General features: G+C 39.6%; 1 protein-coding gene across 3 annotated transcripts in view; it reads left to right on the top strand.

Annotated features, from left to right (window-relative positions):
- LOC145772797 (ras GTPase-activating-like protein IQGAP1) overlaps positions 1-24,103 on the top strand; it is a 39,149-nt gene extending 15,046 nt beyond the window's left edge. For 2 of the 3 annotated variants that reach the window (XM_082584675.1, XM_082584677.1), the window contains exons 13-39: positions 1,074-1,328; positions 1,595-1,762; positions 1,876-2,018; positions 2,504-2,650; positions 2,868-2,975; positions 3,351-3,422; positions 3,719-3,788; positions 7,261-7,347; positions 7,896-8,017; positions 8,274-8,429; positions 8,795-8,958; positions 12,337-12,457; positions 12,965-13,068; positions 13,466-13,606; positions 13,986-14,070; positions 14,517-14,684; positions 15,192-15,259; positions 15,619-15,751; positions 16,006-16,108; positions 16,567-16,599; positions 18,121-18,253; positions 18,880-18,967; positions 19,433-19,666; positions 20,020-20,189; positions 20,570-20,671; positions 21,877-21,988; positions 22,909-24,103. In XM_082584675.1, the coding sequence (XP_082440801.1) occupies positions 1,074-1,328; positions 1,595-1,762; positions 1,876-2,018; positions 2,504-2,650; positions 2,868-2,975; positions 3,351-3,422; positions 3,719-3,788; positions 7,261-7,347; positions 7,896-8,017; positions 8,274-8,429; positions 8,795-8,958; positions 12,337-12,457; positions 12,965-13,068; positions 13,466-13,606; positions 13,986-14,070; positions 14,517-14,684; positions 15,192-15,259; positions 15,619-15,751; positions 16,006-16,108; positions 16,567-16,599; positions 18,121-18,253; positions 18,880-18,967; positions 19,433-19,666; positions 20,020-20,189; positions 20,570-20,671; positions 21,877-21,988; positions 22,909-23,031 (3,410 nt within the window). In that variant the 3' untranslated portion in view covers positions 23,032-24,103. The remainder of the gene's footprint in view (positions 1-1,073; positions 1,329-1,594; positions 1,763-1,875; positions 2,019-2,503; positions 2,651-2,867; positions 2,976-3,350; positions 3,423-3,718; positions 3,789-7,260; positions 7,348-7,895; positions 8,018-8,273; positions 8,430-8,794; positions 8,959-12,336; positions 12,458-12,964; positions 13,069-13,465; positions 13,607-13,985; positions 14,071-14,516; positions 14,685-15,191; positions 15,260-15,618; positions 15,752-16,005; positions 16,109-16,566; positions 16,600-18,120; positions 18,254-18,879; positions 18,968-19,432; positions 19,667-20,019; positions 20,190-20,569; positions 20,672-21,876; positions 21,989-22,908) is intronic. The other variant, XM_082584676.1, reaches the window with a different exon arrangement.
- The last annotated feature ends 625 nt before the right edge of the window (positions 24,104-24,728 follow it).

The following is a 24,728-nucleotide window of genomic DNA, read 5'->3' on the forward strand; positions in this document are numbered from 1 at the left end:
TCATCTTCATCCCTTCTCAAAACATGCCCATACCACCTCACTCCATTCGCTTTTGCCAATTTATCAACATTCTCATTCAATCCAAGCAAGTTCATCAGTTCTTCGGTATTCCTTTTGCAGCAAAATTATTGTTAAACAAAACAGAACATTTTTGTGCCGTTGTATTGATAAAATTATGTTGCTTACTGCGTTTATCTGTTAGCACCACACTTTATCGTCAATAACAGTCACCGAGAAGAAAGTTGTTTAATGTAATAATTTGTTAATCTTGTTTGCAAGCAATGTAAATATCTCATGTTTTTTTCCATTGTCATGGTTGGAAAAAAATTCAAATGCAATTTTGTATTGTGATAACTTCTCTTACGCCGTTGCTTGCTTTGCAACGTCTGGATGTGATTCTTGTGAACGTTTCCCTTCTGCCACAAGAATGATTATTTTTATGTTTGGCAACGCGTTTAATTCGATAAATTGTATAACCTAACGAGTAACGATTGCGCAGATTTCTTTGCGGCATCGGCAGAGATTGTTACACGAAAAGGTCTAATATTTGGCAAGTCTGTATTGTAGTGGCTATCTACAACTGGTGGTTTGTAGCCAGGGTAGAACACTTTCTAGAAACTTTTTGTCATTAACACTCTAAACGTAGGCTTACGCGGTAGCTGATGTATTATTACTTACAAGTACTTACGTTAACTTCCTGCCTTAATACAGTAAATTTTGTTCAGTGACAAATGATTTTCAGGAATTTTGTAGACACTAAAACGTAAAAAAGTAACAACATTTAAGACGTCTAACGTTTGACAGCATGTCTTCAGAGCGAGCTTGCACTGAACACTATGACGGATGCTATGTAGAAATGCACTGGTTTTCCTCAACTGGAACTAACTACAGTAAAATTATTCTCGTAACTGCTCGTCAATCTTCTCCATTTGCTATTCTTTTTTACCAGACACCAGAAGCTCGATTTAACATGGCAGAGCGTTGCAATAGCTCTTTTAACGTTATACTAAAGATGCGTCACCGTTAATGCCTTTATCGAAAAATGTAGGTTATGTGTTTTTTAATTTTTGTAGGTGTCGACGCTGTGAATGACGTCAACAATGCCCTTGCTTCTGGTGACCACGATGCTGTGCTGGCAGCTCTGCAAAATCCCGCTCTTCGCTTGGTCAACGTCGATCCGAACAACATCACTCATTACATCCGGGTGCTTGGCAAAAAGAAGGCAAAGAAAGCGGAAGAGAGCGGCGACGCAGATGCCGCCTTGTGGATTGATGAAATCCAAGCCTGCGTAGACCTTGCCAACCACCAGACTAGGCAAGCCTTGAAACGTGAGTCATATGATTTCAATTTGCCACTGTCTGCCCGACAACGCATCTCACGAATACTCTGCTCTGTGAGCAAACTACAAACTGTGCAGTTGATCCACGTATTGTACTCACATTCATCAAAAGTCGGTGCAATGACGGCTTCCAGATGATATTTCTTCAAATCGTAACATAACTTATAGTTGCTGACCTCGTTGTTTAGTTCTGAGTCTATAGCTTCTTCTTGTATGCACGTTTTGCCTTATTCAAGATCGACTTTTTCTGTTCAGAGGTGTCGGCGGTTACTGCTGTTAACATTGCGTTGGACGACGATAACTGGCAGCAAACATATGAAATGCTTCGCAGCCCGGACATTGCCTTGGCGGCGCTGGTAGGAGAATGTGCCGAAACGTACCACGAGCAACTGAAAGAAATTCGCACTGACCGAGTGGAAGAAGGTTTGTTATTCTATTCGGTACGGGGATCTTACTATCGTTCGAAAGGGTTTTGACAAAAACAATATTCTAGCATCGTGGAGCTTTGCTTACCTGGGTGCGATGGTATTGTTTAGGACTGAAAGATGCCACTTGGGTGGCTTACAAAACCAAGCAGGGAGACACTTTCTACTTCAACACCGACACCTTGGACGGCTCGTGGGATGAACCTGAAGATTTCACTCCTGAAGTGGCCCAGCTCAACAAAGAAGAAATTCAGGTTAGAGAAATTTTTGTAACTGTGTTGCTATGCACGATGGTTTTGTGGTGCAGGAGAATGAAATTCTGATAGAAAGACAAACGCACAGAAGTTCCCACCGAAACGCTACTTACAACGAAACGATTTAAGTAAGATAATTAGTCTCCGACTCTGGTGTCGAATACATTTATTTTTAAAACGTTTGTTAAACCACGAATTTATTTCTTGAACTTCGTTCTGGCTTATTAATTTGGAAATGCAAAGTTTTGAAGTTTTTTTTTTATTGCTGTCTTTCCCATCTTGTTTCTACAAGTTACGCGAGCTATAGCTCTAAATTTTTGGGTTGTAAGAAATTGAAACTATTCATAAAAGTCCATTGCTGCTGACTGGGTATGTACTTGTCAGTTAATCGATCATTTTCAACGTTTACTAGCTTACGTTGTTTTTGTATTATCGCTACGTTTATGGCTACACGATTTACTTATTGTTCCACTGCATTTGCGTAGGAATGCATCAGCATGGTTTCTGCTGCATATGACCGGGCTCAGCTATGGAGGGACAACGTAGACTTCATTATTAAATTGCAAGCTTATACTCGAATGCACATTGCCAAGAAAGCTTACATGCAGAGAAAGAACTTCATGGAGAACCAGGTAGGTTTTGATCTACATCACATTTAACAGCTAAATTTTGACGCCAAAACCACTTTCTGCGTTTATTTGTACATTGATCAAGCGTTAAAAAGGAGTTTTAACATAATCAGAAGCTGAAAACTTCGATTTTTGTTGTTCATGTCAGCAGTTTCAATAAAATATAATCTAACGCAAGAAAAAAATCACTCGAAAAGTTGATTTCATTTTGCATTTGCAGCTCCCTGCCGTCATCACTATCCAAGCCTACTGGCGCGGTTATTCCCAATGGAAGAAATTCAGCGACCGAATGAAGTATTTTCGAGACAATGTGGATTTCATCATCAAAGTAAGCAAATGCTGCCAACATTTTGATTGCTAGAAATGGATTCTAACGAAGATATTTTGATATGTATTTTTTGAAGCAAGGTTTTTCCTTGATTTTATGGACCTGCGACCATCCAGTGCTGTTGTTGGTACCACACAACGCAAAGCGCACTTGTGCTGAACGTTTGTACTTTCTCAACAACAAATACTAATAAAAAGAAACTTAACTGAACGGAGTACCGAACCTGTGTCTACTGATTCAGAAGCGAACTACCCCCTCTTCAGTCCAACGCATGCCGCTTTTCCACAATGCTGCGCTTTGAAATTTAGAGCTTCATCAACTTGGGATCCAAATTTACCTTGGCGCGATCTTAATGGATTTTGTTCATCATTGCAGATGCAGAAGTGGGCTAGAATGTGGCTTGCGAGGTCAAAATACAACAAGCGTTTGCAATACTTCAGAGATCACGTGAGTGCTCCTAACAACCGGACTTTACGTGTTGTATGCTTAAGAAATTTTCACGTATGCTGTAACTTTATTTAGTTGATTCGTTTCTAGCGTTGTGTATTGTGATTTGTGAAGGGGATGGTCCGTCTACTTTTAACCACGAAGCATTGAAACGTCTCCAATCTACATGTCCACCTTCACTTTAGCTGTGTAGTTTCGTATACAACAAACTTTCCTGCAAATAGTCAATGAAAGCTTCGTTGGGGATCACGTTTATTTTCACTGTTATTTTTGTTTTATTTGTGTCTTTCGTTCAGATAAAAACCATCATTCGATTGCAAGCCTGGTTTCGTTCGAACAAAGCCAGACACGACTACAAGACATTGAGTGAGTGTTGCCATTTGTATCCACAACATCATGTTTGCAAGAATATTGTTTCAACGTCATTTTTGGTCAACATTTCTAAACATGTCACGCCATGGCTACCTAAAGATATGGCCTGATTTGTCACATTTTGCAGAAATTTTCAGATTTTGCTAACGTTTTGCGAATGTTTAAATAAATTTTTCTAAAAATTATCTTTTACACTTTCTGTACTGTTTTCCCCAGATGACAGAATAGGTTTTAATATCCTCACATGTTGAAAAACAAAGAAAATTTGATTTCGAAGATTTTAGTCAGACTGTTAATTTTTCAATAACACTCTGATTGAGCGCTTTTTAACTTACTCTTTCTCATTTTCTGCTGCTTCCCGAAGGCAACAAACAGCTTTTATATCGTCAAGAGACAGCAAAAAGTAAAAACATCTCAAAAAATGTCAGTCAAACACTGGCAGTAGCTGCAATCAAAATCTGCAAAATGTGACAAATCAGGCCGCATCTCCAGAAGGCCATGGTCACGCAAAGCAGCACATCTTATCTCATGGTATCTGTGCTTGCTAGAGAAAAGATGCCATAGTCATTAGGGTGTTTTAGCGTAATACGCAAAATTCTAACCATTGTTAATATTAATGTACAGGGTGATGTTCATTTCCTTTCAGTAAAAAAATTCTTTTGGCAAATTTTTGTTGAAATCCGTCGACATTTACTACTTGCGCAAGGAAGTTAAAGTTTAGGTTGTTTAGCCTATAATCTAGCAGCGGAATATAAGTAATTACTGGTACTTGTAGGCTACGTCACTTCACAGAACAAATAAAGCATTGTTACGTCACAATTGCAACATCTTGTAAAACTATAAAAATTACACTGTCAAGTCTGTTGTGCTGTTGCATTTATTTCAGTTTACTAACAGTTTGCGGTTGTACAATGGCTGTGACAAGGTCTAAAGATAAAATTTGGCTGGTAGGTAGCAGCTCAGGTCATTTCAGCACTGTAAAATTACCATCGAGGGGAGAAGTGCTTCAAGTTTTGTTTGATTTTCATTGTAAAAAAGGTTTTGATTTGAAAAGTAGTGTCAAGAACACAGTACCTTTGCTTTTGCCTATTTGGAGTCGAGCACGAATTCCAACACGCCATCAACACCATGTGATTAATCAGGTGAAAAAATTACACCAGGAATGGAAAAACTTGAAAAAATCTATCAATCGTAAGAGTGCGCTTGAGTTAGTCAAACGGACAGACTTTAAGAAATCATTGGATCACCTATTCGATATAGCACACAGATAGAAGAAGATCGCCAGTTCCTTCTTGCCCAGAGAGAAGAGGGGCGCCTAGGTTCCATGGTTGGCGTTGATATGGTTCTATGCAGGAGAGACGAGCGAGTGAGGAATAGAGCATTAAAGGAGAGAGAGCGAGTTGAGGCGGAAGCAGTTCGTGTTGCCGAATCTACTAATTTAACCATACTGGAATCCAGTGATTCAGAAATGGATACTCAGCAAGAAGATAATCTGAACAAGTCTGGAGATGGGCGTCATCCATCAGTTGGTGGATCGACGTGCTCCGAACAGCCTAGGTCCAGTGCTGCAAGCTGTCTGCCGAAATTCCGACGAGGTAAAATTGCTGTAGTAACCCCCGAGATAGCAGCAGCATTGGACAGGACCAATACTACCTCGAAGAAGGCCGTTCATATTTTAAATGCACTGGCGGTGTCCAAGCAATTGCTCCATCCAACCGGTGATCTGATGATTAGCCCAAGTTCAATTCACAAAGCTCGCCAGATCTATCGCCAAAAGCTGTCGGACGAAATTAGGGAGGCTTTTGACCCTCGCACCCCACTGACCATACATTGGGATGGGAAGATCATGGGTGATTATGAGCAATACAATCACATCAAAGAAGACCGTTTGCCAATTTTAGTGTCTGGCAAAGACGTTACCAAACTTCTGGCTGTACCAAAACTAGAATCGGGAAAATCAATCGTCGAAGCTGAAGCAGTGGTCTCCGAAATATATAGTTGGGGCATAGCGGATCTTGTACGTGCAATGTGTTTCGACACAACCAGTGTCAACACTGGCTGGCAAAACGGAATCTGTGTTTTGATCGAAGGTTCTCTCAAGAAACAACTCTTGAATTTAGCCTGTCGACATCACATGTCGGAGATTGTCCTTGAAAAAGTTTTCTCTCTGGTAGACTTAAGTCCCCAGTCATCGGCTTATTCGCTCGGTTCCGCGACTTCTGGCCAAATATAGATCAAGCAAACTTCAGCACATCTCTGGACGATCCTGCTGTTTCTGATCAGTTACAACCTGTCCGCGCAGAGATCCTGAAGTTAGCGGCCGACAAGCTGGATCTCAATCATCCTCGGGACAATTACGCTGAATTATTAGAACTCAGTATCATATTTCTCGGAGGAGTGCCGAAGAGAGGTGCACTTCATCGAGCCAGATGGATGGCACGAGCGATATATTCCCTTAAAATATGGCTGTTCAGGAAGCAATTCCAACTGGACCTTCGTACCACTGGCCGAAGACAGACGCAGCCCAAAACGTCCAGTCAATTGCTACGCATGTGCTTATTTATTGTGGTACGAAGTATGACAGAGTTCAATTCGACATTGACCAGAGATGAGGAGCAGAAACAGTACGTTCTGCAGGTAGTGGAGCATCATCGAAGAAAATTTCCCGTAGCCAATAAAATTAAAAGCCATGTTTGGATGGTCTAGCTCAGATGTATTTAAACAAGGATATTGTACTCGAGTATGATGCATTCCTTGACATATTTGCCCAGCGCAAACTCTAAGTTTAATGCGATGGCTGTCATTGCGAATCGTCGAGAATATTCAAAAGTATTCGAGGTCGGAAGGACTAACTTATTGTTTATGTTCTGAAGTGTTTGATATCTTTTGTTGGTTCATTGATTGGAACAGTAACTTACTTTTGCGGAATCGCTCTTGATTTGAAGTATGGAGCCGTTCAAATATCATATGACGGTATTTTTGGCGATTCTGGACCGCTACACGGCTGACTGACACAATGTATTGCCCCCCCCCCTAATAAGCTTTCTAAATACGCCACTGCTTCTGATCATCTCGGTTATGGGTGAAACACGGTGTAAAGGTTGTTAGAGGAATAGTTGCTTTGTTATCCTATAAACGTGCCTGAAATGCGTGCATATTAAAAGTATTGAATAAAGGTGGTTATTTGGTTGCGTGTTGTAAAGTTGCTTGTTTTATTGATTTTGAGAATTTTTCAACCTCCTTGCGCAAGTTGTAAATGTTGAAATAATTTCTTGAAATTTGAAAGACATTGTTTTCTTACCAATTGTAACAACCTAGTGCCCTGTACAAATCAAACTTACGATATGAGAAAATTAAAAACACCCTATTAGTCATTGCATTTCTTATTTTTTAGTTGAATTTCAATTCGCAGTTCCAACGTTAGGTTGAGCAAACACACCGTAACCGTCCATTCATGTTTAAACAGCTGGCGTTGAAAATCCGCCACTCAACGTTGTCCAGAAGTTTGTCCATCTGCTTGATCAGCGAGCCAACGATTTCGCCGAGGAAATAGGTGAGGGATTGCACACAAGAAGTTAATTTTAATTCTTTCCTTTGACGTGTATAACTTATTTTTGCACTCGACGGTGGCAATGAAATTAAGTGAACTGAAAAACAACGATATCATGGAAATTACTTGAATTGTTGAGTCTGAGGATGATGAGTTTCGGTTCACGCTTGCTGACCATAGTTCTATATTTCTTATCACCATTCAATGCAATCACGTGCAACAAAAATACCAAACGGCGCAGGGCTCTGGGTTAGCTGGTCACACATCGCCTTCTTGCTTGCCCAGTCAGCCAACAAGTTTCTATTTAGATTGATTCAACAGCTGCTAGTTGATAAGAATAAACTCTTCACTCTGAAGACTGGATTTATGAATCACCTTGATTGAGATACAATGTACCATCACTCAGCCTGCAAATCTGTTCCTTTTCATTGATTCAACGTTTGCATGCGTTGAATTAATACAGAAAGTAAATGATTTATTATCTGGTATGCATATAGCGGCGCATAAATCAGTATCCAAGATGTTTGATTGTGCGTTTTTGGCCCCTACAGAGCTTCAAGACTTGAAGAAACGCGTTGTTCAGTGCATTAAAGCGAACAATGAATTGGAAACCGCTCTCAATACGATGGACATCAAGATCGGACTCTTGGTCAAGAACAGAATTACTCTGCAGGTGATATCTCGTGCTGTGCACATCTAATAGCAGTTACCTTATTACGTAGAGCTAATAGCTGCGCAATGCTTGAATACCAAACTATCTGTTAGTGGCTCTTCAAAACAATTTCATAGATCAAATTGATAGAATTCTTGTCTACCTCTAAATATTTTAACCAGAGAGGCCACATTTTTAAAATAAACCGTAGCATGTTATTGTTGCTGTGATGATATTTATTGTTGCTGTATGACGTGATCATCCGAATACCTTTCAGGATGTCATAAATCACAGCAAGAACTTACGGAAGAAAGGAGGGAAGGAGGCGGCTGCTGGGGATGTTGCTTCTACGCCATCAGCCGGTTTGAAATCGTTGAATCGATCGAACCGAGCGAGGCTGGAAGCTTATCAGCATCTCTTCTATTTACTGCAGGTAATTAGGAAATTCCAATCTGCCATTTTCGATAACGAAGCAATCGCGTTGCTAACGTTGATTCAATGTTCAGCAACGTTGAGCGTGGGCATAATTGAAAACCTTTAAAATTATTCTGATTTCTGTGTTTGTTTGTCTTGCGAGGTTTCTTAAAAGCCGAAAGTAAATTTTGTGCGTTTACTTGAAACACAATTGTCAGGTATGTTTTGTTTCGTTCAATTTTCAATTGTCAAAGAATTTTTGCAATATCATCGATTTCTTGCCACAACAGTGAAACTAGTTGGCTTTTTGTTGTGTCAATAACTCAAATTCTCGTGCAGTGAAACTAAAGTCTCCCTGTTTATTTGAAAACGAATTTCTTTCAGACCAATCCAACATACTTCGGGAAATTGATCTTCAAGATAACGGCCGGCCGTACCACCAACTTCATGCAAGCTGTCATTCTGTCAGTTTACAATTACGCCTCCAACCAACGTGAAGAGTATCTGCTTCTCAAGCTCTTCAAGACCGCCCTACAGGAAGAAATTGAGTAAGTTTGTTTTCTTTCGAAATTTTTATACAAACAGAGATTGCGAATTTTTGTTGATTTTATAAGCAATTATTGGCTTTATGTAATTGCTGGACAAATACTTCATATCACTTTTAAAAAACTTTTGATAATTAATCGATCGATCTATCGTTCGGGTGGGGATTGATATTCACAGGCGAAATAGTGTAAATGGAAATGTAAAATGTCCAGAAACGCAGCCTGCATATCAATCCTTTTTTCCATTGATCCAAAGTTTGCAGACGACAATGTAAAGAAAGAACTGGTTTGTTAAGTGACAATCTGAAAAAGGACTGATTTGCTGACTGCTAACCTTGAACCGCGATTGAAAACTACTCTTAATCAGTCTATATGCAATCTGGAATAACCAGCCTTTTTATGCTGGATCAGTACAAGACCTTTCGTTTTTATCGTGTAGCTTTATATCCGATTCATCCAGCGGTGAAAGGTGAGTGCGATGGTGCTACTGTATGTGTTGATGTCGCAAACTAGCTGTGCTCGTTTTGACAATCAAAAACTGCCATTCAACACGCTATATGTGATTGCTCGGCTTCAGAAAATTGGCGTTGCAGCAGCATTATAGTGATTGTTGTGGCTGTGATTGATGAAACCGCATCGCCCCGCAAATGGTCTTTGTATTGCTGGTCAATGGTGACATCAGCCTTAAAAGAGTTTGATTTGCATGTGGTAGTGAACTGTCTGATTAACCTTGAACATGTGTGATATTTATCAAACAATGTTTTATCAAACAAATATTGAGCCTCGAATGAACGAAATTATTATGGAAAGTTATTGTTCGCTGGTTACATGACGTCGTCGTAATGTTAGTCACGTGGTATTGACTTTGGTGCGATTGTTGTGGTCAATGGTGGCTTAAAGCGTTGTGAATCAAAATCGTTCCACTTCGTGTTTTTGGGTGCATATCAGTTTGTGTATGTTCTGTCTTGCAATGGCTGCACAATGCATTGCTCATCAATGAGTTACTTGGCAATCTCGATCGAGAGAAAAATGATTTCATGTGATTTTAAGTAAAACCATACTACTACGTTCAATCGTTTATTGAGTCGTTCCTTTGGCTTACCTGCAACAACCTTTTACGTCTGCGGCATTTCAATGTTTTTGCACTAAATCTTCACATGCTACGTCGATTAATCCTAAAGCGGTAGCATTCTTTTAACTTGCTGTACGTTATTATGAGTCCACACAAATATGCTTGAATATAACATTTGAATAAGGACCTTCTGATGACCCCCCTTTTAGGGTGAAACAAGCTGTAGTGTAGAGGTATAGAAACAGGCTGTAGAGAATAGTAACTAGAAGTAAATATACTTGATGTGGTTACAGATTTGAGCATATGACTTGAACAGTGTTCGTCAAAAGGTTGTGGTCTTTGCACTGCTGCATGCTTTGTTTGTAGTTGCAATCGAAAACATGTATGCCGGTTAGCTTGATCTAGTGCTGCAAGAAACGTGTTTATGAGATTTTGATGAATTACCTTGTATAAGTACTAGCTCAAAGCCTCAGCCATGCTAAGCCATGCTCCAGTTACTATGGCTTTGCCAGCTTCCAAAAAATAGTTATGATTTCATGTTATGTTGTCACAAAATTTTTTAAGATGTAATTTGGCATACTTGGCTGCTTGTCTACAACAACTACTGTTTATGAACACCCCTGCAATGCTTATACCGCCATGGCGACCTCATTGCTTTATTGACTATTTCATTGTCCCATTATTTCCCTAAGAACAAGCTAGATTCCGACGCGGGAGGACAACCGTGGACCAAGTCATATTACTAACTCAGGACGTTGAGGAGAGTTTTTCGGCAAAAAAGAAAACGAGGGCTGTGTTTGTTGACCTAACAGCAGTCATGACACGTTTGGCACAGTGGCCTAGTCTATCAACTACTCCGCTTACTTCCTGACAGACACATGGTTAAAATGATCAAGGAACTCATCCACAACAGGAGTTTTACCCTTACCATCGGATGCGAAAAACGTAGTAGACAACGGCGTTTCAAAAGCGATGTCTCCCATGGATCAGTCGTGGCACCCCACCTTTTCAATGTCTATATGCATGACCTACCATCTACAAAATTTGACAAATATGCATACGCTGATGACATGGCCATTTTGCACTGTGCGAAAGACTGGCATTCTTTAGAAACGACGTTGAGCCAAGACATGACGACTATATCTGGATAACTCCATAAGCTCAGCGAAAGTAAAACAGTGACGGTAGCCTTCCATCTCAACAACAGGGAGGCAAAACGTGACCTGAAAGTGACCATCAACGGCAAGATTTTGCCGTCTTGCCCAGAGCTTACATAAGTACCTCGAAGTAACACTCGACAGGTCACTCACATACCGTCACCATCATCAGTCACTACCCAAAAAGCTAACATCTCTCGTCGACTTGTCGAGACGTTTGGCAGGCAGAACTTGGGGTGCAGGTGCTGACTCCTTGCGCACTGAAACCTTGTCTTTGGTCCACTCCACCTCTGAATACTGCGCCCCTGCCTGGTACCGCAGTGCCCACGCCCACCTCATCGACGGGCCGATCAACGACGCATTGCATACTTTGACCGGATGTCTGCTTCTACTCACCAATCCTTGCAGGCACCCAACCTGCTGAGCTTCGCCGAAAGGGAGTCAGTATACACCTGGCCCGCCTGGCAGATATTGATTGTTTTTGATTACTTGCTCTACGCAAAACTCAGAGCCCCACGTCAGACATTTTTCGGACGATTAACGTTAAGACCCCCCTTCGTACCAGCTGCCCTTGAATTATTGCAACCATTCAGTGATCATACCACCAGTGCAGCTCAATATATGGAAGACACTTTAAACACGGTATGGTGTGCCACCAAAACCAAACTCCATGGTTTTATACCTATACCTCACTCGGTGGCGCGCCCCCTGGTATGGACCTGCCCCGGCTGACTTGGGTCAAGCTCATTGGAATTCAAACAGAAGTCGGCCTATTCCTTTGTATTATGTACAAGTGGGGTTTGGCTCCCTCATCTGCCTGCGAATGCTGCCCGGAGGAACAAACTGCTGACCATGTCGTTCTTGAATGTCCCATTTACAAGGCGCCTAATGGAATGCATGGCATAACAGCACTGGATGAAGCTACTCACCTGGCTTTCCATCGCCTTCCCTGAAATTTGACCAATCCTGTCTTTACATAAAAGAAGAAGACATCCTCATGACGTAGGGTTTGACGTAAAATATCGACGTAAAATTAACGTAAAATAAATTCAATTGCTGAAGCGCTTAAAACAGATGCAGGTTTATGGCGTCGCAATGACCTCCAATCACTTCGTTGTAAAACTCTAGCTAGCGGCTATTTTCCAATTTCAGATCAAAAGTGGACAAAGTTAAAGAAATTGCCACAGGAAATCCGCTTGTTATCAAGATGGTCGTGACCTTCAACAGAGGGGCTAAAGGTCAAAGTTCACTACGACAAATCCTCGCTCCACAAGTGAGCATAATTAACCACCTTCCCGCTTTGACTGAAACTGTAGAAGTATCGTGTCTCATTGCAAATGCTGTTTGTTTTTTCATTGGAACTTGATGCATGTTTCTTTTCTTGTTCATTAAGTTTTTTATTACTCTACCAATTCTACTCATCTCATGCTGTAAAAACCACCTCATGGATAGGAATTTTTGTTTCACGAATTTGTTGCGTATCTTGTCTGCGCGCGCATTGAGGAAGTGACGTGAAGTCCCAGTCAACAAATCCGTCATTTTTACATTTTAAAAATGACGGATTTTTCTGTCTGGGGCGGCACCAGAGCAACAAAGTTTTCATATCTTTATTTTGTGCCTTTTCATTCCATAAACTTTGTCGAAAAAGGCGAAGAATCACAACGAGCAAGCAACTTGTTCAAATAGCAAAAAAGCAATTTATTTGCGACTGACTGGCGCAAAAAAGTCCTTACTTGTGAAAGTAATCTCCCAGCTCTGATGGCAACGAATTGATTTTTAGGTTCAAGAGGTCATGAAAAACAAATCACTCAACATCAACATGAGCCCGGTCGAAATCTACAAGGCCTGGATCAGTCAAAAGGAAACTGAAACCGGAGAAGCATCGTAAGTACTGCCCACCATCATCATAAGGTGGAATACTGCATCAGTTTGCTGTCGAAACAAACGCATGTGGTTTCATTAGTCGTTAAAGTTTGGGCCTCGTCGTGGATAGACATGTACAACTTCTCTTCCTACTGTGTAGAGAAATAGATTGGGAGGCATAGTCTTGTTTCTTTTCTTTTGAGAAGCATTTCAATTCTTGTCAGAAATTACATCGGTGTCTTGTTGACTTTCAACGACACTAATGTTGGTGAAAAGGAATAAAATATTTTTCAAAATCCAAGCAGTGATGAGTTTTAGATGCTCCTGCTAACTTTTCACGGTCTTCGTTACAAACTTTGACTATCAAAGTATAAAGAACGTGAATCTATCTCATGATAATTTATCTTCCTCACCGCAGTGACCTTCCATACGAAGTCAGCACTTCGGAAGCGATGAAACATCCGGAGGTTATGAAGAGAGTGGAGGATTCCATCAACCAACTGAGGATGGTGACCGAAGCTTTCATGAGCGCAATACTTGGTTCCATTGAAGAGATTCCGTGAGGATATTTTCCATTTTTGCCAGATGTGATAGTGAAAATTTAATGAAATGTATTTAAAACAACGTTCAGCGTCCGCTACGTTTTTTTCACTTCTTTGGTTTCATATGCTTCTGTAACACTTTCTGGAACAGATCGGTTTGAAAGAGCTGTATGCTTTTTAGTTTGATTTCTCGGTGATAATCTCATGTGAAATTGTAAGTCACAACAAAGACTCACTTTGATGAGTGAAATATGCCGTGTAGTAGTTTATACACACCGCTCGCTCTGTAGATTTGATATCAGATACAGTATCTTACAGATTAGACTTGATATCACAAGTTTTTGTTGGCCTTGCATTTATTTAACTTGACGAACTTATGTTTTTCTCTCACTGCAGCTACGGCTTACGATACATTGCCAAGTGTTTAAAGAATCTTCTTAAAAAGAAGTTTCCCGAGACCGACGACGATGAAGTTCTCAAGGTGGGTGAAACGCGTGTGTCCTTATGTTGCCAATTTGTCGGTGGTGATACGTAGAGTATTTTTCTAGCGTTTTTTTATTATGTCAGTGTAACTATTTCAATTTTTTTTTTTGAACAACTAGCGTATCAACATTGTGATGCTTAGTGTTAACTTGATGCGAAAAGTACAGCACCAACTGCAATATGCGATGCAGTATCATGCCAGGAAACGGGAAGAACAATCGAAAAATGTTAAAATGCCTAAAACGTTCATGAGCAGTTGTATGGGTTGTAAGGTAATGTGTTGTTGCAATGTCTGTGGCTCTTGTGCCATCAAGGCTCAAACATAGACACGAAAAACTAAATGCATCACAAACTCCCTGCTTTTGTATTGAACAAAGATGTTCTGCTGGTTGGTCCCAACGACATGTATAATTGAATCAAAACTTCCACGTATCTCATTCCCAGATGGTCGGGAACCTGATCTACTATCGGTACATGAACCCAGCGATCGTCGCTCCCGACGGTTTCGACATCATCGACGTGTCGGCAGGAGCGGCTGGCCTCAACAACGACCAGCGTCGGAATCTCGGCTCCATCGCTAAGGTGTTGCAATTTGCCAGTACCGGGAAAACGGTGAGGATTCATTGACGATGATTTTTCACACAATTATTGTGAACGTTGTTTATAATGACTCTTGTACAAGAGGTAGCAGTAATGTGTGTTTCCGTTTGATGATGATGTTTTCGCTCAGCAATAGATCTGTTGCAGACGTGCGTTTCTCCCATTGCTTTTATAATTCACACCCTTTCAATACATGAAAGACCCACACAGCTCAGTGTATTAAAAATAACGAGCGCTAAACTGTAGATTCATGCACATTCTATAAGATCGTTGATATTTCTCGACCTGATAACATGATTTCTGGAAACTTTTGCCTCGGTAGCTTCAGTTCAAATGAAAAGGAGAATTGGTGTCTTTTGCATGTTTGTCTCCAATGAAGCTGTTACAGTACTTGGCTGAAACGTGTCGCACCTGACTAAAGCCTGGCCTTGTATTACATCTTCAACCACCGAGACCCTCTTATGTTAGAAGAACTTATACTTACATAACGAAACGATTTGTTTTTTTGTTTTTATTCAGTTTGCTGGCGACATGGAACATCTCCACTCCATCAATTCCTACCTTGTCGATGCTTATTCCCGATTCAAGTGAGGATTACAATCCCGGATGTTCGGAAACCATACCGCTCGTTTCTGCTTCTAAATTGATTGATTTGGTTGTGGTCGAATTTATGGACGCTTAACCCTAGTAGTTTAACACGTTTACGTAGAAGTAGAGGATATGAAGCACTGACGCAAGTCGCGTAGTGTTGTTGCCAGTAAAACCGACCTTAGGTTTCATTTAAGTGAAAGCTGTCCAACTTGTTGCCTGGCTTGATGTGGTTTTTATCACAGTCACTTAAGCTTTGCTTATAATAAAAAATCGAATGCAAGCTTAGAAAGTTTTCGCAGTTTACTCCTGGGAGGACCTTGCGACCAACGCTCTTCATGGTGTTTTTTGTTTCCAGGGTGTTCTTCGTGGCGGTGTGCGATGTCCCGGAGCCGGAAGAGAAATACAACATGGACGAGTACAGTGATGCTGTCCTCCTTGTGAAGCCGGTCATCTTCATCAGTCTCAAGGAGATACTCGACACGCACAAGGTAGTCTAGCATCCTTAATGTGAACTGAACAACCTCAAATAACAGCTTTTATTAAGTTCAACAATTTCACACTAGATAGCTTGCGGCTCATCACCATATTGAAGTAGGAAAGCATTAAAAACTTTTTTCCCAACCCAATCAAGGCACTGATCGCTGAATCTATCAGGCTAGGAATTTGCATTCAGAATTGGTTACAACAGCTCGAATTGTTGTTTTGAAGTGATAGCTAAACTTTTTACTTAATTCTTGAACAGCTTCTTCTGGAGCACGCTGATGAAATAGCTCCAGAGACAAACGATCCTCTTCATGACACCTTGGAAGAGGTCGGAGAGGTCCCGGATGTTACTACTCTCATAGGTGAGTTAATCGGGTTTTGGTTTTCGTGATTCAATTTTGGCTTACACGAAAATTAATGCACGAAAAGCTTGTTTTTTTTTATTTGTTTTGTAATTATGAAATCAATATTTATTTTATATAATTTACCGCCTTACTATGATTTACATGATTCTACTGTTTTAACAGAAAGATGTTTTAACGTTTTTTGAAGAACGTTTGCATCAGATTAATTGAATAAAAAGTTGTGTTGTTAATTCATCTTTTATTTTATTGATGAAATTTGATAAAACTAAAATAAAACTGCCACAAAAAGTTGTGAAACATTTATCTTTACTTTTTTGCACAAAATTACAGTTGACTTTCAACCCAGCGTTTAAAATTGGCAATTTTTTCATTGATTTAACGTCCGTAGACGTTGAAATAATGTAAAAGGGGCCAATTTGCTACTTGGAAAATAACATAATTTGATTTTACTGAAGGTTCCCAATCTAGTCGCTCACCGAGGCGGGCAGGTAAACTTTAGTGCCTGTGTCGAGTTGTGCTTTCAGTGCTGCATGCTGGTGACCACTAACATTGCCATTTCTGACTGTGTTGTTTATCTCGTTCGCGCTTATGCCACTAATTTTAGTCTAGTTCATAAGTTTAACACTGCTTTGAGTTGATTTGCCACAAAAATTAACGTTGTAACTGCTGTACATTGTACAATTTAGTTTTAATTTGTCGAAGTGAGCGAAGAAAACTCCAAGAAACTGGAGAGGCATGGCGTTTTTTAATGTAGTTTTGCAATCAACTTATTGTATTTTTCTTGGAAAAAATTTTCTCGCTCCTCCATTGTTGCTTCAACTCACTATTTAAATCAATTTCTATATTGCTTGGCTTTGCTTTCCGAGTGGAAGATTTTCACTGAAGTGTGTTGGCTTCTGTTTGTGCAAACATAAACTAAAGTTTAGTTCCGTACTACAAAAGCGTTAGTTTGCAGGCTCCCCTCTCGCTATGTTTGTTGTTCAAAAAACTTATAGATTGCCAGTAGGAGTGGCAAGGAGCACTTGCATCATTAAGAGTCAGTAAAGAGTAAAAAAATCTTTACAAAGTTTCAGTCAGACAGAAACAGTAATCAAAATTTGCAAAATGTGACAAATCAGGCCGCATCTCCAGGCAGTCACGTATCATCTAATGCTAAAGTATATCATTCATGTTCATAAGTAGTTCCTAATTAACAATCACTGCGTAATATTCAACCACATTCGCTCGCTATCAGCACAAGCCTTTCATCCATAACTAACGCTCATAACTAAATCTAACTGCACAAAGTCGCGTATTGAACATCTTCAATCAAATAGACTAAGCTGCTGTCGTGTGTTGTAGAATGCAGAATAATAAATAATATTTACGGCTTGATTCAAGAATGAAGTGATTATGGCCTAACAATAGTTTGGTTGAAGCAAACGCTTTCGCACTGGTGGTGAGGTTAGCGTGTCCGACTGGCGCTCGAAAGAATGTCGGTTCGACGCTCTCCGAGAGCACACAGCACGAATTTTGGCTTTCTTACCTTCCTAGCCAGTCGGTGCAAAATTTTGACATCCGGTTACGCATGTAGCTGAGTAAAAATCAGCCAGTTTCAAAAAGCGAATGGCTTTACAATAATTAAATAAGATAATATTAGATTATTTTGTGCGTTGTGAAAAATTCTGTAGTCCATTGTGTGGAAGCTGCTACCTGTAGTTTGTGTTTGTTGTCTTGCCATAAAGTCGGTTGCTTCAGTGTTTGTTAAACGTTGATCGTGAATCGTATGCCGTGTTTGAAAACGCTTGGCTTCATTATAATATAGATTCTGTAGGTTTGTTTGACTGGGTTTATCAAAAATCAAAACTAGTACAGTGTTTGTTTTTTAAAACAAAGCTGAAATGTTATAATTAGTTTGAGTTTAGTTCAAGAAGATTTTTTTACTACAATAAGCATACATTCTTTTCCGAGAATGCTGAAAAACACGAAGCCTATTTTCATCAATAAAACAACGTAAAACTTTCTGGCAGGTGAATCGGGTGGCCACGAGCCTGATAACGACCAAATGGATCAACTGTTGAAGACCGAGGTGTCGCTAACTCTCGCAAGCAGAGTTGAGATCAAGGATGACGACGACTCTGACGTCAAGAATCTTCTGCTCAGGTTCAATTTATCACTATCAGTCATATATTTTCGTGCTTGGTAAATTTGTTTGTTTGTTTTTTTCATATCTTTACCCTGCATTGCGGGAAAGCGGTCTTGAGCGCTATGCATCGGTGTACGCCTTCCGACGTACACCTGACCCACGCTGCAGCCAACGGCAATGTCTGTTTCCGGTTGTCTACTCTACTTATGACTTAAATTTGGTACTCGAAATCGATCACTGGGTAGAGGCAATTATCGTAAAGTTTCTTGCCCAGAGAAACAACAGCAAGTGCGGGTGGCTGGAGTCGAACATGCAGGCTCTCGACTGCGAGCCCAACGCGCTAACCACTCGACCACTCGGCTCAAAGTAGTTCTCGGACTAAGAAATGATGGTGTTTTACTTTTGCAGCTTTGAATTGCGCAAGGATAGCGATTAACTTTTAGTCAGAATCGGACAGAACTGAACTGTTGTCTTAATGCTTGTCACTAAGATCGATAGCAATTATTTTATCCCTCAATTGCTTATCGCGCAAAAAATTCTAACAACTTTATAAAATCATTGCTTCATGATTCCAAACCTCCACCTCACGAGGTTACTTCTTTCTTTTCATTAAATGTTTTGTGTTGATGTTTCAACGTTGTAGGACCAAGCGAATGGTGATTGATATTATTCGAGTGCAGGTCGGCGAAAACATTACCGAAGTTTTGAACACACCTGCTACAGACGACCAGGTGAGAATTCCAGAACAGCGACTCTTCTGTTCGTTTTCCCCCAGCAAATCAGTTCTTTTTTAGGTTGATTCAACGTAAAAAGGACTTAATTTATGCCTGATTTGTGATTTTTACATTGATTCAACGTCTGCAGACGTTGAATCAACTTAAAAATGACGGATTTTACTGTCTGGGTATAAGCATTAAGCATGCGAAGGTGACAATGTCATGTTTCATTGGAAGCTTTGTCAGTCCAAGGTTCGATCCCGGAAAAAGTTCCAATCACAAGAAAACAACAAATGAAGTGAATATTTTTTGTGGTATTTTGTTTCTTATATATTAAACATTTCATAAAATACTTTGCTTACATTATAATCATGGGAAAGAGTGGAGTTGGATACTGCTTGGTGTTGGATACTGCTAATTAGCATTAAAAATATTGATTTTACGATTTACCCTTTTGATGCCTTTGCAACTTCATGATAGGAAGAGGAGCACATGAGGAATGTCACTAAGCTGGAGGAGCGGAAGCGTAAGGAAGAAGCGGATAAAAAAGACACCGACGAATCGTTGCTGAGGACCCGCTCCCTTCTCAATGAGAACAAACTTCCTCTTGAGGACATGAAGAAGCGAGTAAAGAGGAACTTGGAGAAGTTGGAAAGCCACAACATTGTGTCATCCAAGGATAACTACCAGGCCATTGTAAACATGATTGCCAGGGTTAGTCCTCATGCTTTTTAAGTTGTCTAGATAAAAGAAGTTTACGCCGACCATTCCTGGTACCAACTTGCGGTCACAAAAGTTTATTTACTGAACCATTCGGTCATTTTATCTATGCGAATTTTTGAAAGCTCTTAGATACGGTGTTTGGCCTCAGAAGTGGCAATTTGTAAGTAATTCATTTTAAAATTAAGCTTCCGATGAAATCGCCTTTTCAAATTTCTGTATTGTCTTTGTATTACAACAAAATAAGGCTTGATGATGATTTGTAGAAAACAGTAGAAGCTCAGTGATAAAAGGTAAGTTAATCTTACTTTACTTTTTTCGCTGTGAACTGACCTGCGAATGTTTAGGACATACGTAATCAACGTCGGTACCGACAACGCCGCAAGCAAGAGCTGACGAAACTCAAACAAAACATGGACAGACTAAATCAAAAAGAAAAATTCTTCGAAGAACAATCGGATTACTACAATCAGTACATCAAGAGCTGCTTGGCAAGTCTGGCTAACAAAAGCAAAAAGTAAGTCTGCACGGAGCGTCTCAAAACTGTGACGGTAACACGTTTGAAGGACTTCACACGCTCCTTCCTTACGCTTCGTTTGATGTGAGTTGAGCGGGCGAGTTGTTCGAGCATTTGTCTATAACTCAGAACGTCGTGGGTTCGGCACCAACTGAAAGTACGTGACTATCTTACATCCCAGTCACTCGATGGCTGTTTGAAGGTGGACACGGGTATTGGCGCTCGTGGCTTTTTTCCCCACCTGAACTTACACCATCATCCGCCGGGTCCGAACTGCTTTATTGACCTTTACAAATGTATGTTGTCACAACGGACACGAAATAAAGTCATTGCCATTGTTAGAAATGGCGCCTGAAATTACTGGTTTTTATTTGCGTTAGGACACAAAAGAAGAAAAAGAAAAATCCAGCCGTCAAATACACAGCAGCTGAGTTGCACAGAAAGAAGATTTTAATCGAAATCGAAGGATTGGACACAGACAAGTAAGACAATAATCTTGTGTTGTATGTTGCGCCACGCATCTGATTTTGAAAATTTTTGAATTAAATTTTTACGTTTTAAGTATATTCTGTTTATGTCATTCGTAATCGAGGGGCTACAACTTTGCTTTGATATGTTTATTGGTCGATGTGTCCATAACTCTATTGACAAAGACCCGCTTTATTAAATGCTTCGTTATTAAAGCTGTTCACAGTTTAAAAAGAATTAATCCGACTTATGATGTTATTTTAATTGAGCAAATATTTTACAAGATTTAATAACAACGAGATAGAAAAGAAACTTTACGTAAAAATAAAACCAATTAGCCTTGTTTTGATATTACAAAATACCACGCCAAAAGCGATGTCAAATTAATGTATTTCAGTCATAGTATCGATAATTTTTACCATGCAAATGTAATACGTATTTGCATAAGTTTTAAACACATCTTATTGGCATTTTCTAATGTATGCAAGAAATATTGAACTGCTTTGCAAAGCTCAGCTGAAAAATCTCTCACTAACGTAGGATTTGTTATCCATGACTCGGTCTTGCGTCAACCAGCTGACTATATTCATAGTGAAACCTGTCAAACGAACCAGATTCAGGCTATTTTCTTTACATTATTGTGTAATTTAATTAACTCTTTATTGCGTAACTACTTTTTCGTTCAATAACCTTCCTACTTAAAATTTTAAATCTTTTACTGGACTTAGCCCAACTGAGAACTGTTGTAATCTTTTAATGAAATAATTAAATCAGCCTAATTTCAGCCCACAAGAAAGCTTTTTATGGCACCTAAAAATCTCCAATGTTCAACCAAGCACAGAAAACCTGAGAAATAGTGAAACATGCGATTGTTTTGTTCATACGATCCACAGAGCAGGGGCAGTTTAAATTACAAGCCACCAAATACAATATTTCGATGCATTGATACTTACTTAGTCTTCAGCCCTTTTCGTACTTTTCAAGTTGCGTCACAATAAAACAAACGGAATTCACAGGAACGGAAGATCCTATGTAGCCCATGGTTTTTATATTAAAACCAACACATATTTGAATAGTAAAAGCATCAAACCTCGGTTAGAGTAAGCCTATATATGAATTTAGCTAGAATAGCACTTAAACTACTTCCTACTGAAAGGATTGGGGCTGTAGATCTTATGAGCGAGACGAGGTTGCGTTTATGAACGTTTTTTCTACACAGGTTACGAACAGTGATGTTTGAAATCTCACAAACAGAAGACGACGTTGGAAAATTCGACATCAATGCAAAAGTTCTTGGCGTCAACATGGACAAAGTGGGCCTTGTATTCCAGGTTCGTTGCTAGCAGGTTAAAGTGTGACGTCACCACACTTCAATACCTGGGTTTTTAAGACTTGCAAATTTCAAGTAATTTTTTTCTTTAGTAAATGTGGATTGGTTGACCTAATGAAATGAGGTTTATAGACAGCCAAGCAACACAGGGAAAAGGTAATCGCAGTGTGAGATTTATTCAGCTTTTTCTATAATAGAGAAATAAAACAAAGTAACTTCAGCGGGTTTAACATGATGTATTACATACACAAATATAACATAATTAAAAATAAACTCTAACGTTTTCGACACGTACGTGTGTCCTCGTCAGGAATTACATATCTGCAATATACATAAAATGAAAATTGTAAGGTAAATTTGACTTTGCACTATAACTGTAACTGCATACTAACTACACTCCAAGTGTTGTTAGTATACTGGAGTGTCGTTAGTATACAGAATACAGTTATAGTGCAAAGTCAAATTTACCTTACAATTTTCATTTTATGTATATTGCAGATATGTAATTCCTGATGAGGACACACGTACGTGTCGAAAACGTCAGAGTTTATTTTTAATTATGTTATATTTGTGTATGTAATACATCATGTTAAACCCTCTAAGGTTACTCTGTTTTATTTCTCTATGGTTCAACAAAGCAAACTTTCTACCAAAGCTTTATCATTTTTCTGTAATGGTAGTTAAGTTTTTTTTTCAATAATTTCAACTACCCCTGAGTGGTTTCATGTTTTTTCCAAAATGCTTAAATTTAGCCAGAACTGAAGTTAAAAAAATACCATCTTTACTTATACCATCTTTAGTTTAACGCCTGCCAACGAATGCGACTCGCTGTTGATTGTTCAGACGTTAAATGAATGCAAAAAGGACCAATCTCGACTTTGCAAGCTGGCTCTTGGTTCAACTTTTCTTCTTTTTTACCAGGACTTGCTTCAGCTTCAATACGACGGCGTCTCGGTTATGAAGCTCAACGTTAGCAACTACCAGGCTCGGATCAACGTCAACCTGCTGATTTTTTTGCTCAACAAAAAGTTCTATGGAAAATGAGGTCTCCAAACTTTCCTGCTGAATCGGCGTGTCGGCTGAACATGCGATTTTGAATGAGAATCTTGTTAACGTAGATTTGAAGCTTTGGTCGTGTTTCACTGACTCGTCTTTGCTTTTACTGTGACTTGGTCCGAATGAGATGTGACGATGAAAAACTTGTTTGACTTTAATCGAAATAACAGACCGTACTACCTGGTAATGCTTTATGCTGATTGTAGCAGGGCTGTAATCTATTTTTGCTTGTATCGTCAGCTTTAAGTGTCTGTTTCCGAATGCTGAAATGGTTAACGCAGCGTGTAACTAACCTTCAGAAAATCATGATGTTCAAACTAATATTTGTTCAATGGCAAAGCCTATAGATTTCATATTCAGGGATCTTGTGATTTATGTCTGACTTTGCCTATCTCAGTATGTAGGTTGCCACGCTCGTTTCTTATGTTCACTTTATTATTCTAGAGCTGTTTGATCACACCGTTTACACAAGCTTAGTTCTTTTCTCTTTGCCTTATGAAACTGTTTCCATCAAGGGTTCCATATTACACATTCCAAAGTCTACTACAGAAATCCCACTTATACTGCCTAGGCTGGAGTATTAAACCGAGTATTTTTGTAAATTAATTGTATTCGGAGAGCTTCTACATTCCTCAGCTATGTCGACTGCAATGATTCTCTACTGACACATTGTGAAAGTTAAAGTTTTTCAAGGTTTATTGATATATTGCATATCTTAATTCCCCGTTAGGGGGTGTTCAAATATCATACGGCACCATTCCCCCTCGAGGTTAGGTTCGTATGATACGTGAACTGCCCCCTGGCTTCACCGCACGGTTGTATTCAAGTTTCTCCTTGAATTTTTTCCAACTGCATTTTACTTACATTCCACAATCCACAGTCTGATTGTGATTTTGGGTCTTGTGAACCAATGCAAGTTGGTGTTGATGTGTTTTAACTTTATTGCATAATCCCCAATAGCTTGCAAATGTTTGTCGATCATGCGTTTTCGTTGTCTTGCAATTTTTCCTTAAATCGCCATTGTTGATTGAAAACATGAAATAATAACTTCGGCAACCAGCTCCTCTCCTTTTTGACTTCCTGCTCTCATTCCCACGCAAGATGGTAGCAGTAAAAAAATCAGAGCGCACCTGTCTGATTGAAATTTTCTAAGATGTTTTTATGAATTGCTGAATGCTGACTGGTGATGATGGGGAAAGCACTAAAAAAAAGTAATATAAAAACGTCCAATGAGATGGGTAACGAGTGGTTAACAGGCTGACTGAAATTGTCTTTGTTTTGATGATGTAACAACCTATTTTGTCATCTTAGGGAGACATAAAACCATTTTTACAAAATTTCAAACAGTTACTAAAAGCTGACAAAATTTAGAAAATTCTGTAGAATGTGACAAATCAGGTATCTCTGGGTAGCGATGGGCAGTGATGTACGCGCATACAAAAAATATTGACGCCGTCAGCGCAAACGCAAACGTTCGAAAAACCATACGCCGTATTATGCGTCAACGTAACTTGTAAAAAAAGTTGGCGGCGTCAGCGCATACACTAGCGCAGGGATGGGCAAACTACGGCCCGCGAGACCATTTTATGCGGCCCGCCGGCACTTGCAGAAACTCCTACTCATCACTTATTGTTTTAATTAAACAGGTTACATGACAAAATATTATTCCCTTAACGAGTGTGTTT

This window comes from Aplidium turbinatum, chromosome 6 (genome assembly GCF_918807975.1).
Source record: "Aplidium turbinatum chromosome 6, kaAplTurb1.1, whole genome shotgun sequence".
In the NCBI taxonomy this organism is placed as follows: Eukaryota; Metazoa; Chordata; class Ascidiacea; order Aplousobranchia; family Polyclinidae; genus Aplidium; species Aplidium turbinatum.